General features: G+C 65.9%; 2 protein-coding genes across 2 annotated transcripts; one reads left to right on the top strand and one right to left on the bottom strand.

Annotated features, from left to right (window-relative positions):
• Positions 1 to 574: 574 nt before the first annotated feature.
• METTL3 (methyltransferase 3, N6-adenosine-methyltransferase complex catalytic subunit) lies at positions 575 to 5093 on the top strand. Its single transcript, XM_065422915.1, has 11 exons — positions 575 to 668; positions 1623 to 1813; positions 2077 to 2475; positions 2934 to 3109; positions 3324 to 3540; positions 3856 to 4043; positions 4268 to 4306; positions 4385 to 4493; positions 4599 to 4664; positions 4765 to 4877; positions 4957 to 5093. The coding sequence occupies exons 1-11, from the start codon at positions 575 to 577 to the stop codon at positions 5066 to 5068; spliced, it is 1704 nt and encodes a 567-aa protein (XP_065278987.1). The 3' UTR covers positions 5069 to 5093.
• A 188-nt stretch (positions 5094 to 5281) lies between these two features.
• Positions 5282 to 16771, bottom strand: TOX4 (TOX high mobility group box family member 4). The gene is made up of 9 exons (XM_065422914.1): positions 16713 to 16771; positions 13738 to 13806; positions 12698 to 12940; positions 12170 to 12427; positions 10979 to 11218; positions 10783 to 10870; positions 9664 to 10352; positions 5576 to 5739; positions 5282 to 5494 (listed from the first exon to the last, which is right to left on the bottom strand). Exons 1-9 carry the CDS (start codon positions 16716 to 16718, stop codon positions 5431 to 5433), a joined length of 1821 nt encoding a protein of 606 aa, XP_065278986.1. The 5' UTR covers positions 16719 to 16771; the 3' UTR covers positions 5282 to 5430.
• Between the last annotated feature and the right edge of the window lie 100 nt (positions 16772 to 16871).

Raw genomic sequence — 16871 nt, forward strand, 5'->3', positions numbered from 1 at the left:
AGTCAGACTCTGCCAAACATCAACGAGGCTGGTGTGGAGTCGAAGTACAGCAGACACCAATGACCAACAAGGGCCAAAAACCTTTTATGCCAGTAACAAAGATGGCGGCTAGGCGCCTCTGTGCCAGTAAACAAGATGGCCGCCAAGACATCAGCATTCGTCACTAATCAAGATGGACGCCTACTATGCCCCAGTCAAAAATGGCCGCCGTGGAGGCTTTAAAACCAAGATGGCCGTCGTTTGCCAGTAAATAAGATGGCTGTTTTTTTTAAAACAAAGATAACCAAGATGGCGGCTTTAAAAATTACCCCTAACCAAGATGGCCGCTCTGCACACACATCCATAACCAAAATGGTCGTCGCTTGCCAGTATACATGATGGCGGCGGCGGATTCGCGGTGTGGGTAGAAACAGGAAATGCTCGCTCCTTATCTCCATCCCCCCGAGGCACTTCCGGTTACTCGTGTTCGCGCGGCCCGGGTGAGCAGCATCGGTCCGTCCCGGTGCCCAGGGCTGCCTGAACAGGGAAGGGCGGCGGGCCGGAGACCGCGTCCCGGGCCGGGCCGGGCCGGACCATGTCGGACACGTGGAGCTCGATCCAGGCCCACAAGAAGCAGCTGGACTCGCTGCGGGAGCGGCTCCAACGGCGGCGGAAACAGGATCCGCTGGGTGAGGGGTTGGGGGCAGTGGGAGTCAAAGGGCGCGGGGGTCAAAGGGCAGAGAGGGACCATGGAGTTCAGGGGTCGGAGGGGCACGGGGTCAGGGACCAATCATAGGGCATTGGTGATGCAAGGAGATCAGGGGGCAAACAAAGGGTCAAAGGGAAGAGGGTCAGGGGCCAAAGAGCACGAGGGGGCAGTGGTGACACCAGCAGGATTCCCTGGGGGAGTAGGGGTCAGGGGGTGTCGCAGGGTCAAAGGGCAAGTGGCATGAGTGGGGGACTGGGGCCTAGAGGATACCAAGGGGTTGGGGTAACTAGGGGAGGTGAAAGGGCACAATGGACATAGGGGTCGGTGGGGATTGGGGTTTGGCCAGGGTAGTGGGGGCTTAGGTAGTGGGGGGGGGGGTGTGCAGGCTACATCCCTTGGTTGTGAGATCCAGGGGCACTGTGGGGGTCAAAGGTCAGCAAGGCCATGGCTGGATCAGATGGGCAGACGCAGGAGTACTGGGGGGCACTGGGGCAGGGGGGGGATTAGGAACCATGAGGCAGGGCCAGAGGGTGGCTGCAGCAGTGACAGAAGCAGGACCCTTGTGTTGGGGTCAGAAGTTAAAGGGCATTTTGGGCACAGGGCTCAGGTGCTCCCCAAAGGGCACTAGGGCATCAAGGTGCTGGGGATACAGGGGGTCAGGAATCAGGAGGCATTGGGGGCCAGGGTGGCAGGAGAAGCTATGGGGTCGGGGCACTAGGGGGTCGACAGCAGCTGCAGCAGAGACCCCCATCTGGACCCACTGGCACAGGGGTGAGAGGCAGTGGGGAAGGGGACAGGACTGATTGGCTGGAGCTGGGGGGAGAAGTTGGGATGGGGAGGGGTTGGTGTAGTGGGCGGGTGCTGGGGAGGTTGGGAGGGGATGTCACCTCTCAGTACTCAGACGTCACCAGCCTCATCCCATCTCTCTCCCCAGACCTCAGGAATCCAGAGCTGGCGTCACCTTTCCGCAGCGACAGCCCAGTGCCCGCAGTCCCCACACCCAGCAGCGCAGCTAGAGAGCTGGCCACTGACCCTGAGCTGGAGAAGAAGCTGCTGCATCACCTCTCGGACCTAGGGCTTGCACTGCCCACCGATGCCCTCTCTATCTGCCTGGCCATCTCCACGGTGAGAGCCCGGTCCCTCCCCCTTGCTGCTGGTGCCCAGCCCCATTCCCCTTCACCGCCTGTCCATGTGAAAACACATCCGCCTTCCCCCAGCAACGCCTGCTCTGTCTACTATTTGCAGTTCCTTCGTTCCCTGGGTTGGCTGATCCTCTGACACGTCCCCCACCCTCCCTCCAGTTTGACCATCTCTCCCCCTGCCAGGCACTGGGGTGACCCCATCTCTCTTCACACTTGCCCCACCCTGTGATCCTGTCTGTCCCACAGCCGGAGGCCCCCGTCACCCAGCGCAGCGTGGAGAGCCTGCTGCAGAAGTTTGCGGCTCAGGAGCTGATTGAGGTGCGCCGGGGGCTGCTGCAGGATGACGAGGAGCAGCCCACCCTGGTCACCTATGCTGACCACTCCAAGCTCTCTGCGATGATGGGCGCCGTGGCTGAGCGGAAGGGCCCCGCTGAGCCAGGCAGCGCTGGGGGCCAGAAGCGCTGGGCAGAGCAGGATGCTGGGGGTGCTGTTCCTTCCCCAGCCGGTGCCACCCCCTCTGCCTTGACCACCTTGGAGCTGGCCAAGGAGCCGGCCAAGAAGTCTCGGAAGCAGGCGTCGGACCTGGACCTGGAGATCGAGAGCTTGCTGAGCCAGCAGTCCACCAAGGAGCAGCAGAGCAAGAAGGTACTAGCTGGACACCTGGATCCTAGCCTCAACACAGGCCCCAGCGGTGGTTCTGGGAAGGGAGTGGAGTCTAGTGGGTTAGGATCAGGGGCTGGGAGACAGGACTCCTGGGTTCTGTCCCTGGCTCTGGGAGGGGAGTGGGTCTAGTAGGTTGGAGCAGACATGATCTCAACCCTGGCCTTGGGTGGGATCCTGAGACCTTTTTCTTTGGACCAATACAGTCTGTCTTCTTTTCTCACCTCTTTAACATTTAGTAACATTCATTGGTACAGGCTATTGTGATCATATATGAACCCTTACCCACTTTCCACCCCTTGAGGAAGGTCTGCTAGACCCCAGTTATTCCCACAGGGAGGAGCGGGTGGGGGGGAGGCTGGACTCCTGGATTGTGGGAGGGGAATGGGCAGAAGGGAACCCCAGATTCCTGGGTCCTTCTCACAGCTCTCCCCACACCCCAGGTGAGCCAGGAGATCCTGGAGCTACTGAACACAACCACGGCCAAGGAGCAATCAATCGTGGAGAAGTTTCGCTCGCGGGGCCGTGCCCAGGTACAGGAGTTCTGCGACTATGGCACCAAGGAGGAGTGTATGAAAGCCACAGACGCTGAGCGGCCCTGCCGCAAACTGCACTTCAGGTGAGAGCCTGCCCCGGGACTGGGAATCAGGACACCTGGGTTCTCTCACCAGCTCTGGGAGGGGAGTGGGGTATGGTGGGTTAGAGCAGGGTGGGCTGGGAGCCAGGACTCCTGGGTTCTCTCACCAGCTCTGGGAAGGGAGTGGTCTAGTGGGGGGGAACGGCAAGTCAGACACCTGGGTTCCATGTCTGTCGTTTACCGCTGTCCCCCCCAGGCGCATCATTAACAAGCACACAGACGAGTCTTTGGGCGACTGCTCCTTCCTCAACACCTGCTTCCACATGGACACCTGCAAATATGTCCACTACGAGATTGATGCCTGTGCTGACCTGGACGCCCCCGGGGGGCGTGACCACAACGCTGGCCAGGAGCTGGCACTGCCCCAGGCGGTGGGTGGGGACCCCAGCATCGACCGCCTCTTCCCCCCACAGGTACCGGTGGGGGGTTAGGCAGGAAGTGGTATGGGACACAGGGCTGGCAGCAGTGTTACGTGGGTGGGGCTGTCAGGTCTCTGGGGAAGGGTTTGGGGTGGGGGCGATGGGGGGGTTCTGGGCAGCAATACGGGGGTGGGGCTGTCAGGTCTCTGGAGAGGGGCATAGTGGCTGGTGAGCTGTGGGATGAGGGAGTTCTGGGGGTCCCAGTGGGGGGCGGAGGCTTCCTGCTGCCCCATCAGTGGCTAAAGGCCATTCTCATTGTGGACAGGAGTGGGTAGTTTTGGTTTCTCTCTGACCCCCCCCTCACCACAGTGGATCTGCTGCGACATCCGCTACCTGGACGTCAGCATCCTGGGCAAGTTCGCGGTGGTCATGGCCGACCCGCCCTGGGACATCCACATGGAGCTGCCCTATGGCACCCTGACCGACGACGAGATGCGACGCCTCAACATCCCTGTGCTGCAGGACGAAGGGTTCCTCTTCCTCTGGGTCACCGGCCGGTACGCAGCGGGGGGGGCTGAGCCTGTGGGTCACTGCCGGGTATCGGGGGGGCACGCAGCAGAGGCTCTGGGTCACCAGCCAGCAGGTGAGGAGGCGGGTGAGCCTGCCAGGGGGCCTGGGGTGGGCCGGGCTGCAGGTCACTGGGTGGCTATGGGGGGGGCTAGGCTAGGTTGACGGTGTCTAGGCCAGTTCAGCATCTCACCCCCGCCTGCTCTCCCCGCAGGGCCATGGAGCTGGGACGCGAGTGCCTAAACCTCTGGGGGTGAGTGTCTGGTCGGTCCCCCTCCCCCCTCCCTGCCCCCTCTGGCCTAGCCGCTAACCCCCTCCCCGTCTCCCCCAGGTACGAGCGGGTGGATGAGATCATCTGGGTGAAAACCAACCAGCTCCAGCGAATCATCCGCACGGGGCGGACGGGGCACTGGCTGAACCATGGCAAGGAGCACTGCCTGGTATGGGGGAGCACTGCCTGGTATGGGGGAGCACTGCCTGGGACCAGGTAATATGGGGGGTCCCCCCAGCTCCTGGCTCAGCCGCTCTCTCTCTCTTCTGTACAGGTGGGGGTCAAGGGGAACCCCCAGGGCTTCAACCGGGGCCTGGACTGCGATGTCATCGTAGCCGAGGTGAGTTCAGCCCTTCCCTGCGCTCCGGCCCCCCTGCTGGGAGCGGCCAGGGCTCCTTCCCCGCTCCCCACAGCTCCCCCATGGCCACCCCCTCTTGCAGGTCCGCTCCACCAGCCACAAGCCGGATGAGATCTACGGCATGATCGAGCGCCTCTCTCCTGGCACCCGCAAGATAGAGCTCTTCGGCCGCCCGCATAACGTGCAGCCCAACTGGTGAGTGCCCCCCGCCCCCCGCTCCTCCCAGGACACCGGGACCCCCCGCCTGCTAACCCTGCCCTCCTCTCTCTGCCAGGATCACACTGGGCAACCAGCTGGACGGCATCCACCTGCTGGACCCGGACGTGGTGGCCCAGTTCAAGCAGCGCTACCCAGACGGGATCATCTCCAAACCCAAGAACATGTAGGGGGCGGCATTATTTCATAATAAAACGAGAAAACAAGTGCTGGGCCTCGCTCCCTGGAAAAGGGGGGGGGGGGGGGGCTGACGGCAGCTGCTGGCGCTGGGCACAGGCAGCTCCCAACTCCCAGCTGAAGGGGACTCTCAGGCCAGGCAGCGGGGGCGATGCTGGGGGCCACGTCCCCCCGGCCCCAATAAGCAGCTCACAAAGCTCCAGCCCCTCCCACTTTAATCAGCTCCAGAGGCCTGGCCTGTCAGAAGAGCAAAGTCTGTGCCTGCACCACCTCCCTCCACCCCAGGGGGCATGGTCCCCCTTGGTCCCCAGCCGTGTCTGCGCCGGGCACTGCCCGCACTCAGAACGGGCGCCGCTCACTTCACAAAGACCACGCTGCTGCTGGAGTTGCGGGAAGCCAGCCAGGCTAGGAACACGTCCCTGCGAAGGGAGACAGAGCGAGCGTCAGAGGGAGGGAGGGAGGGAGGGAGGGGGGTTGGGGAGGCACAGCCCCCCCCTCACCTGCAGTGTTTGACGACGCACTCGCTGCTGCAGTACTCGTTGTCCCAGTCGCTGCTGCTGACGGGCAGGTTGTCGCAGCCGGAGCGCACACAGCGGGGCCGGGGCGACAGCCCCACGGGCGACTCCGACACCAGCTCCACGTCCATCTGCGTCGGGGACTCCACCTGGGGGGGGGGGGGGTCACTGGCTGCAGGGCGAGGCCTTGGGGCATCTCCCCGAATCACACCCGCCGCGCCACTCCCGCCCCCCAACCTCTCACCTGTCCACGCACCCAGCCCATCCCCACACAGCACCCCTCCCCTACCCCCCGCACCCAGGCCACCCCCCACCGGGCCACTCCCACCCCGACCTCTCCCCCTTACAGCAACCATCCACGCCCCTGCGCCCAGCCCGTTCCCACACAGCGCCCCTCCACCACACCCCCCCGCCGGGCCGCCCCCAACCTCTCCCCCTTACAGCACCCAGCCCGTCCCCACACAGCACCCGTCCACGCCCCCGCACCAAGCCCGTCCCCACACAGCACCCGTCCACACCCCCGCGCCCAGCCCGTCCCCACACAGCACCCCCTGCGCCCAGCCACTCCCACCTCAGCCCGCTATGACCTCACGCCCCCCGACCTCTCCCCCTTCCAGCACCCCTGCACCCAGTCCGACCCCACAGCACCCATCCACGCCCCTGGGCCCAGCCCGTCCCCACACAACCCCTCCACCACTCCCTGCACCCAGCCCACCCCCTGCTGGGCCACTCCCACCTCACCCCACTACGACCTCACGCCCCCGACCTCTCCCCCTTCCAGCACCCGTCAGCGCGCCCCCCCCACCGGGCCACTCCCACCCCCGACCTCTCCCCCTTACAGCACCTGTCCACACCCCCGCGCCCAGCCCATCCCCACACAGCACCCATCCACACCCCCGCACCCAGCCCGTCACCCCCTGCACCCAGCCCATCCATGCCCCTGCACCCAGCCCGTCCCCACACAACCCCTCCACCACCCCCTGCACCCAGCCTACCCCCTGCTGAGACTCCCGCCTCATCCCGCTACGACCTCATGCCCCCAACCTCTCCCCCTTACAGCACCCATCCACAGCCCTGCGCCCAGCCTGTCCCCACACAACCCCTCCACCACCCGCCGGGCCACTCCCAACTCAGCCCACTACAACCTCACGCACCCGACCTCTCCCCCTTACAGCCCACGCACCCAGCCCATCCCCCCACAGCACCTCTCCATCACCCCCGGCACCCAGTCCATCCGCCCACAGCACCCATCCACGCCTCCGCACCCAGCCCATCACCCCCTGCACCCAACCCGTCCCCACACAGCAAACCCTGCGCCCAGCCTGTCCTCACACAGCACCCATCCATGCCCCCACACCCAGCCCATCACCCCCTGCACCCAGCCCATTCCCCCACAGCACCCCCTGCACCCAGCCTGTCCCCACTCAGCTCCCCTCCACCACCCCCTGCACCCGGCATATCCCCCCACACAACCTCTCCACCGCCCCGCCAGGCCACTCCCACCTCAACCCGCTATGACCTCATGCACCTGACCTCTCCCCCTTACAGCACCCATCCACGCCCCCGCACCCAGCCCATCCCCCCACGCCACCCCCACACAGCACCCCGTCCACACCCCTGCGCCCAGCCCATCCCTCCCCTCAACCCTGCACCCAGCCTGTCCCCCCACAGCACGCCCTGGGCCCAGCCTGTCCCCACCCAGCACCCCGTCCACACACCCTGCGCCCAGCCCATCCCTCCCCTCAACCCTGCACCCAGCCTCCCCCCACACAACACCCCATCTACACCCCCACACCCAGCCCGTCCACACACAGCAACCGTCCACGCCCCTGCGCCCAGCCCGTCCCCACACAACCCCTCCACCACCCCGTGCACCCAGCCCACCCCCCGCTGGGCCACTCCCACCTCACCCCACTACGACCTCATGCCCCCGACCTCTCCCTCTTCCAGCAACCATCCACGCCCCTGCACCCAGCCTGTCCCCACACAGCACCCCCTGCGCCCAGCCACTCCCACCTCAGCCCGCTACGACCTCACGCACCCGGCCTCTCCCCCTTACAGCACCCGTCCACGCCCCCGCACCCAACCCATCACCCCCTGCACCCAGCCCATCCCCACACAGCACCCATCCACGCCCCTGCACCCAGCCCATCCATGCCCCTGCGCCCAGCCCAACCCCACACAGCACCCGTCCACGCCCCTGCGCCCATCCCTCCACCCAGCCCACCCCCCGCCGGGCCACTCCCGCCTCAATCCGCTACGACCTCACGCCCCCGACCTCTCCCCCTTCCAGGACCCATCCACCCCCCTGCGCCCAGCCCATCCCCACACAGCACCCCCTGCGCCCAGCCACTCCCACCTCAGCCCGCTACAACCTCACGCCCCCGACCTCTCCCCCTTCCAGCACCCGTCGGCGCGCCCCCCCACCGGGCCACTCCCACCCCCGACCTCTCCCCCTCACAGCACCCGTCCACGCCCCTGTGCCCAGCCCACCCCCCCCAGGCCACTCCCACCTCACCCCGCTACGACTTCACGCACCCAACCTCTCCCCCTTACAGCACCCGTACACGCCCCCGCGCCCAACCCATCACCCCCTGCACCCAGCCCATCCACACCCCTGCGCCCAGCCTGTCCCCACACAACCCCTCCACCACCCGCCGGGCCACTCCCGCCTCAACCCACTATGACCTCACGCACCCGACCTCTCCCCCTTACAGCACCCGTCCACGCCCCTGCGCCCAGCCCGTCACCCCCTGCACCCAGCCCATCCACACCCAGCCCACCTCCCGCCGGGCCACTCCCACCTCAGCCCACTACGACCTCTCCCCCTTACAGCCCACGCACCCAGCCCATCCCCCCACAGCACCTCTCCACCACCCCCGGCACCCAGTCCATCTGCCCACAGCACCCATCCACGCCTCCGCACCTAGCCCATTGCCACACACCCCGCACCCAGCCCATCACCCCCTGCACCCAACCCGTCCCCACACAGCTCTCCTCCACCACCCCCCGCACCCGGCATATCCCCCCACACAACCTCTCCACCACCCCCTTCACCCAGCCCACCCCCCGCCAGGCCACTCCCGCCTCAACCCACTATGACCTCATGCACCCGACCTCTCCCCCTTACAGCACCCGTCCACGCCCCCGTGCCCAGCCCGTCCCCACACAGCACCCCCTGCAGCCAGTCCATCCACCCACAGCACCCATCCACGCCCCCGCAACCAGCCCTTCCCCTCACGCCACCCCCACACCCAGCCCATCCCCCCACAGCACCCCATCCACACCCCAGCTCATCCCTCCCCTCAACCCTGCACCCAGCCTGTCCCCCCACAGCACACCCTGGGCCCAGCCTGTCCCCACACAGCACCCCGTCCACACACCCCGCGCCCAGCTCATCACCCCCTGCACCCAGCCCATCCCTCCCCTCAACCCTGCACCCAGCCTCTCCCCACACAACACCCCATCTACACCCCCACACCCAGCCCCTCCCCACACAGCAACCCCTGTGCCCAGCCCATCACCCCCTACACCCTGCCTATCCCCCCCACGCCACTCCTCCACATCCCCCCCCTACACCCAGCCTGTCCCCCCCATCCTCCTCCACACAGCCCTGCACCCAGCCTATCCCCCAGCCTGTCCCCCCACGACCCCCTGCACCCAGCCTGTCCCCCCATGCCGCCCCTCCACACCTATCCCCCCATGCCAACCCTCCACAACCCCCTGCACCCAGCCTGTCACCCCTCCATAACCCAACACCCCCCTGCACCCATCCTGTCCCCACGCCACCCCTCCATCACTCCCCTACACCCAGCCTGTCCCCCCCACGCCACTCCTCCACATCCCCCCCTGCACCCAGCCTATCCCCCCACGACCCACACAGAGAACCCCCAGGTCATATACACTCCTCCAGTCCATCCTACCCCATGGCCTTTGAATGTGCTGGCTCTTGGCCCCACCAGCCCCCCATCGACCGCAGGGCAGGGCAGAATTACAAGGACACAGGAGGCACCGTGTCTCCGTCCAGCCCTCCCAGGAGCAGGGCCACGGGGCCCCCGTTCCCTCCTCCTCACCTCGGGCACCACGTCGGCCGTGATCATCTCCACGGGCTCCGGGGAGCCCTGGGGCTCCGGGCTGGGCCGCTCGGGACTGGCCTCCTCGGGCTGCAGGGTGACAGGCTGGATCTGCAGGGCAGGTGGAGGCAGGATCTTGATCTGGAGGGGCGGGGGCTGTTGCTGCAGGTGGAGCCGCACCTTCTGCTGCAGGGCGGGCTGCTGCATGGCCTGCAGGGGCGGCGGCGGCTGCAGGATGGCAACCTGCTGGGCAGGGGGCTGGGGCGGGGGCATCTGCTGCAGGGGCGGGGGCTGGAGCCGGGGCAGCTGCATGGAGGAGGCAGCGGCGGCGGCAGCGGCCGCAGCCTGCAGCACAGAGCGGGTGACTATCTGGGTGGCGCCTGTGCCCAGCTGCAGCCCCCTGGAGGTGACGGAGGTGACGGGGATGACAGTGACCACACCGCCCTGCGAGGACAAGGGCAGCATCTGCTTGGGGATGATGATCTTGGTGAAGCTGGGCTGGGCTGGCGGCGGCGAGCAGAGGTTCCCGGGGGCGGGCGCTGGCTGGGGGGTGGCTGGTGGGGACTCCAGAACCGGCGAGGGGGCAGGGGGCGTGGGGGCTGGCGAGGGGGCCGCGGGGGCCGGAGCTGGTGCTGGCTGGGGAGCTGCTGGGGGCGGCACTGGGTTCAGGTCCAGCTCCGCCGTCTCGGCTACCGTCTGCAGAGAGGGAGAAGGAAGATTAGCCCAAGAGCAGAGAAAGCAGGGAAGGGGGGGGGAACCAACTAAGGCCCCCCTGGGGACCCTGAACAATGCAGGGCAGCCCCCTCCTCCCTGCGGCAACCCAGAGAGGAGCCCTAGGGGAGAACAGACGAGCCAGAGCCTCCTGCCAGGCGGGGGAGAAGCAACTGAAGCAGGGACATTCCGAGAACTACAGTTTTGCTGGACTCCCTCAGCTATTTTCTCTGACCCTCTCCCTCCTCCTCCATCTCTGCTTCATTCCACCCTGCTCCTCATCCAGCCCCCCTCTCTCCGCTGAGCTGGTCCCTGCTGAGCCCAGCCCATCTTCAGAACTTCAGGGCACAGAGCGGCCGTTTGCTGCCCTCAGCCTGGGACCATGCATACAGCACCGAGCGCAGTTACCCTGTGCCTGACGCACCTGGATAGCCCGATAGGCCGCCAGCGCCTTCAGATACTCCTTCTTCGCCGCCTCCGTCTTCCGCTTGTAAACCTGGCGAGGAAGGACAGGGGGTGAGCAGCAACACCCACAGCCAGCCCTGCCCCTCCCCAGCCCTCACCTGCCTGTGCTCTTCCCCCCAGGCCCCACTGCCCTACCCACCTGTTTCTGCTCCTCGCCCAAGCTGTCCCACATAGAGGCCACGATCTTGGAGACCTCCCCGAAGGTGGCGTTGGGGTTCTGGCCCTTGATGGCGGCCTGCGTGTCACGGAAGAACAGGGCATAGGCCGAGACCGGCTTCTGCGGCTCGTTTGGGTCCTTCTTCTTCTTCTGCTTCTTGGCGGGCTTCTGCTTCCGCCCCACGTCCAGCACCACTGGCGCAGCCTTCTGGGCCGGCACCTGCTGCTGGAGACAGACCTCACCTTCAGCAGCATGCACAGGAGAGCCAAGACCCCGGGGGGGGGGGGGGGAATGCAGAGCGAGGGGTCCTGGCGCTGCCCGCGGGGGGGAAGCAGGGGGCCCTGGCACTGCCCGGGGGGCAGAGCGGGAGCGGGAGCCCTGGCGCTGCCTGGGGGGTGGGAGGAGCGAGGGGCCCTGGCGCTGCCCATGGGGGGGGGCGGGAGCGGGAGCAAGGGGCCCTGGCGCTGCCCATGGGGGGGGGGCGGGAGCGGGAGGCCCTGGCGCTGCCCATGGGGGGGGGGGCGGGAGCGGGAGCGAGGGGCCCTGGCGCTGCCCATGGGGGGGGGCGGGAGCGGGAGCGAGGGGCCCTGGCGCTGCCCATGGGGGGGGGGCGGGAGCGGGAGCGAGGGGCCCTGGCGCTGCCCATGGGGGGGGGGCGGGGGCGAGGGGCCCTGGCGCTGCCCATGGGGGGGGGGCGGGGGCGAGGGGCCCTGGCGCTGCCCATGGGGGGGGGGCGGGGGCGAGGGGCCCTGGCGCTGCCCTGGGGGGGGGGCGGGGGCGAGGGGCCCTGGCGCTGCCCGGGGGGAGGAGCGGAGGCGAGGGGCCCTGGCGCTGCCCGGGGGGAGGAGCGGAGGCGAGGGGCCCTGGCGCTGCCCGGGGGGAGGAGCGGAGGCGAGGGGCCCTGGCGCTGCCCGGGGGGGAGGAGCGGAGGCGAGGGGCCCTGGCGCTGCCCGGGGGGGGGGGAGCGAGGGGCCTTGGCGCTGCCCATGGGGGGTGAGCGGGAGCGAGGGGCCCTGGCGCTGCCCATGGGGGGGGCGGGAGCGAGGGGCCCTGGCGCTGCCCGCGGGGGGGGGGGGCGGGAGCGAGGGGCCCTGGCGCTGCCCATCGGGGGGGGGGCGGGAGCGAGGGGCCCTGGCGCTGCCCGCGGGGGGGGGGGGGGCAGCAGCATCTCACCCGTCTGAACTCCTCAGGCTCGTCCTCCTGCAGGGAGCTGGTGGGGGAGGGCGTGGTGGAGAGCCGCTCCTCGGGCGACTGGGCAGCGGGCGGCAGGATGGAGCTGCCCCCCAGGCTCAGGCCCAGCTGGGAGCTCAGCTCGGACTGGTCGATGGTGGTCAGCTGGCCGTGCCCCATCAGTGCCCCAGGGCTCATGGGCACGTCTATCGTGACGGGCGGGTTGGTGCTGTACTGGGTGCCAATGGAGTGATCCAGGTCCTGGAGAGGCAGACACAAAGCTGGGGGGCTGGCGCTGGGGGGCACTGTCCATCCCCAGAGGAGGCTCCCCCCCTCCCCCCTGCAGCACCAGCCTCCTGCAATACCCCAGCCTGCTGCTAGAGGGCAGCAGCCCTGGCCCTCCCGGCACGTACATCCTCAGCCAGCCACTAGGGGGCCCAGGCTCCACCCACCCCACAGCCAGGCACTACAGGGCAGTGCCTTGCGAGGCAACCCGCCCTCCCCTGCCCAGCCCTGGCCCCAGCCCCTCACCATGGCCAGCCCCCCCGCCAGGAGCCCGCCGCCCTGCTCCATGAGGCCATGGTTCATGCCCACGGGCATGTCGAGGGCCTGCACGCCATACTGGGTGGAGAAGCCGGCGTCGGGCGCACTGCTGGGGTCCCCCAGGTCATCGAAGTGCCCCACCACGTCTGAGACAGCCAGCGAGGGGTCGGCGTCCAGGGAGATGGGCGGGATCTCAAACTCCTCATCCCCCAGGCTGGGGGTGTGGAACGTCTGCAGAGAGGTCGGAGACTTGAACTCGGTGCCCTGGTGCCCCCTTCCCCCGGCCAAGGCCCAGCCCCATCTCCCTGGTGTCCCCCTGCCCCCTCCCATGGCCAGGGCCCAGCCCCATGACCCTGGTGCCCCCCTGCCTCCTTCCCCGGCCAGGGCCCAGCCCCCATCTCCCTGGTGCCCCCCTGCCCCCTCCCCTGGCCAGGGGCCAGCCCCCATCTCCCTGGTGCCCCCCACTACCCCTCCCCTGGCCAGCTCCATCACCCTGGTGCCCCCCTTCCCCCACCCCTGGCCAGGGCCCAGCCCCATCACCACCCCTCCCCCTGCCAGAGCTCAGCCCCCATCTCCCTGCAGCCCCTCACTACCCCACCCCTGGCCAGGGCCCAGCCCCCATCTCCCTGGTGCCCCATAGTGATCCAAAGGTTCTGTGCCATGCCCCATCTTTTAAACCGTCCCTCGGAGGAACCCCTTCAGTGAACCAGACCCCCAGGGGGTCCCACTCTTCCTTCAGAGTCGGCCACATGGCTCCAAGACCGAGGGCTCCAGCCCTCCTGCTTCACACCAGGAAGTCCCCACTGGGGCAGCAACGTTTTCCCTCACAACTCCCTCTCACAATTACCCTCTTGGTTTCCTCTCTCTGCCTCTGCTAGTCGCTCATTCCCAGGTGAGCCCTGGTCACCCCACGGGCCAGCTCCAGCCTCCATCCATGGGCCTCCTCCCACAGACCCTGCTCTGCTCAGCTCCGCTCCCACCCCAAATCCATCTCCCATTTTCCACCCCCAGCCGCAATGCCATCTCACCTCCGCCCCCGACAGGAAGGGATGGGCCGTCCCCGTGATGGCCAGGTAATTGTCGTTTCCTCCAGGGAACTATGGGGGAGAGAAGAGATGTGGGCTGGTGAGGGGGGGGGGGAGCAGACCAGCCTGTGTCCTTGGTTTCTGTGCAAACCCCAGCCCACAGGCATTCAGCCCTGTACATGGGGTGACTGGCACCCAGTCCAGGCAGCAGTGAGGGGGAAACAAAGGAGCCCTGGTGGTGTTAATGGGGCTTTCCAGTGAGACACAGGCAACCACGCCGGCCTCACCTGCCCACACCAGAACCCGGGACTGGAAGCTGGGCCAGCCACATTCTGGTTGGAAATCAGGCACCATTGTTGTTGTGTTTTTTGTTTTTTGTTTTTTTAACAATGAGGGGAATTAACCACTAGGACAAACTCCTGAGGGAAGTGGTGGAATCTCCGTCTCATGAGGGCTTCAGAGACAGCCCGGAGACCTTCCTGGAAGGTGCTTTAGGAAGACGGGCATTGGTTGAGCTCTGGCCAGCGGGAACTGGGAGGAATTCTCTAAATAGTGCCTTCAAAGGTTTTAGCATTTGTCTAGGTTTGAAAATTAATCCAGATTAAGGCAGGGAGAATTTAAACTACAACAACAGCTCTCCACATGTATTAACTCCCTGCTTTGTCAGAGACTCCCTGTGGAAGCTGAGGCAAGTCACTAAGGGCTTGTCTACATGGGACACTCAGAAAAGTTAATCCAATTTAACTACAAGTGTGAATTTAAAGTGGATTTGCTAAACTGCACACAACCCCTGTGTGGATAGTCTTATTCAGCATTCAAGTGGCCATAATTAACTTCAAAGTGAGTTAGGTTAAATGTGGTTTAACTAATTCACTTCAAATGAATTCACATTAATTTTCCTGAGTGTCCCATGCAGAGGACTTAGCCTCTCTGCCTTAGTTCCCCACCCGTACAGAGGGCATACTAGCACTGCGCTGCGTCTCAGGAGCGCTGGGAGAAGAAATACATTCAAGATTGTCAGGCACTCAGATACTCTGGAGACAGAAAGCCAATAGAAGTACTTTAGCTTGTTCCTGTGTCGCTGAATCCACTTTCATAGCAGAGCTATTCCTGAACAAGTCCATGTGCAGACAAGCCCACAGCCTGCAGTTTAACCCACGTAAGCTGGGCTCAAGCAAAGCCCTGGTCTAGAAGGTTTAGTGGCAGAGCTATGACTGTGACGGGTGTGACATTTATGCCAGAAAAAAACCCACGGGAGCCACAGTAAAAGTGGTATAAAAGATATGCTAGGAGAGCTTCTTTCGCTTCCCCGGCACAAACCCTTTTATACCAGCAGAGCTGTCTCTACACTGGGTGGGGTGTTTTCTGCCTTAACGCTGCTGGCATGGCCATGTTTAAAGGTAGACAAGACCTGGCTCACAGCCTTTTTGTCCCTCTAAGGTGGCCTAGGGATCTGGGATTTCAGCCTGACCCACAGGCAGAGCCACGGGGATCTCTTTGAGGATGGGATTTTACACAGGTTCAATCAAACTGATGAGAGTTTGCGAGCGGATGCTCAGGTGGGCGAGTGGATGCTTAGTTTACAGGTGTGAGTCAAACTGCCTGAACCAGTTTCACGCCAGCAAGAGGCAGGTGTTGGTCACAATCCAGTCCCTTCATTACTTTGGCGTAAGGCTTCGTCTACACTACCACGGGTTCGCTGGCAGAGCTGGACACCAGCGCGGCTCTGCTGCCAATGCTGCCCTAGCAGAGATGCGCCTGATGCCAGCCCAAGAGAAATAGCATTTAAACAGGACACAGCTCAGACCAGGTCCCAGAGCCAAACGAGCTGCACCAGCAAATGCGCTTCTGTGGCAGCATCACCGAGCCCAGGGGGTCCCAGATCCATTATTCTGGGGGGAGGGGGCACGTGTGTGTCACACATGGACATTGGCAAAACCTTTATGTGCAGAACAGGTCTGAGCCTGTGACTTCAGCACATCCCAACCACCCCCAGCCCCCCACAACCACCCCGCTCCCCAGCCGCCCCCCACCTCCCCAGCCCCCCTGCAACCAGCCCCCCAACCACTCCCCAGCCCCCCCACAACCACCTCCTGCAACCACTCCCCAGGTCCCCCACAACCACCCTGCTCCCCAGCCCCCCCCACCTCCCCAGCCCCCTGCAACCAGCCCCCCCAAAACCACCTCTTGCAACCACTCCCCAGGTCCCCCACAACCACCCCGCTCCCCAGCCCTCTGCAACCAGCCCCCCCACAACCACCCCTCCAGCCACCCCACAGAACCACCCCTCCAGCCACCCCACAACCACCCCGCTCCCCAGCCACCCCCCCACCTTCCCAGCCCCCTGCAACTAGCCCCCCAACCACTCCCCAGCCCCCACACAACCACCTCCTGCAACCACTCCCCAGGTCCCCCACAACCACCGCGCTCCCCAGCCCCCCCCACCCTCCCAGCCCCCTGCAACCAGCCCCCCCAAAACCACCTCTTGCAACCACTCCCCAGGTCCCCCACAACCACCCCGCTCCCCAGCCCCCTGCAACCAGCCCCCCAACCACTCCCCAGCCCCCACACAACCACCTCCTGCAACCACTCCCCAGGTCCCCCACAACCACCGCGCTCCCCAGCCCCCTGCAACCAGCCCCCCCAAAACCACCTCCTGCAACCACTCCCCAGGTCCCCCACAACCACCCCGCTCCCCAGCCCTCTGCAACCAGCCCCCCCACAACCACCCCTCCAGCCACCCCACAACCACCCCGCTCCCCAGCCACCCCCCCACCTTCCCAGCCCCCTGCAACTAGCCCCCCAACCACTCCCCAGCCCCCACACAACCACCTCCTGCAACCACTCCCCAGGTCCCCCACAACCACCCCGCTCCCCAGCCCCCTGCAACCAGCCCCCCCAAAACCACCTCCTGCAACCACTCCCCAGGTCCCCCACAACCACGCCGCTCCCCAGCCCCCTGCAGCCACCCCCCTCACCTCCATTGTCCCAGCAGCCGCCACAGCCTACGAGTCTGTAAGCGACCCCCGAGCCCTCTCCCGGAACCGGAAATCGCCGCCCTCCAGTGCTCCCCCAGCAGCACTGTTCTCCCCCCGCCGCCGCTGTTTGGCGTCACTTCCGGTACAAACCCCAAGCCC

This window comes from Emys orbicularis (assembly GCF_028017835.1).
Source record: "Emys orbicularis isolate rEmyOrb1 chromosome 12 unlocalized genomic scaffold, rEmyOrb1.hap1 SUPER_12_unloc_2, whole genome shotgun sequence".
In the NCBI taxonomy this organism is placed as follows: domain Eukaryota; kingdom Metazoa; phylum Chordata; order Testudines; family Emydidae; genus Emys; species Emys orbicularis.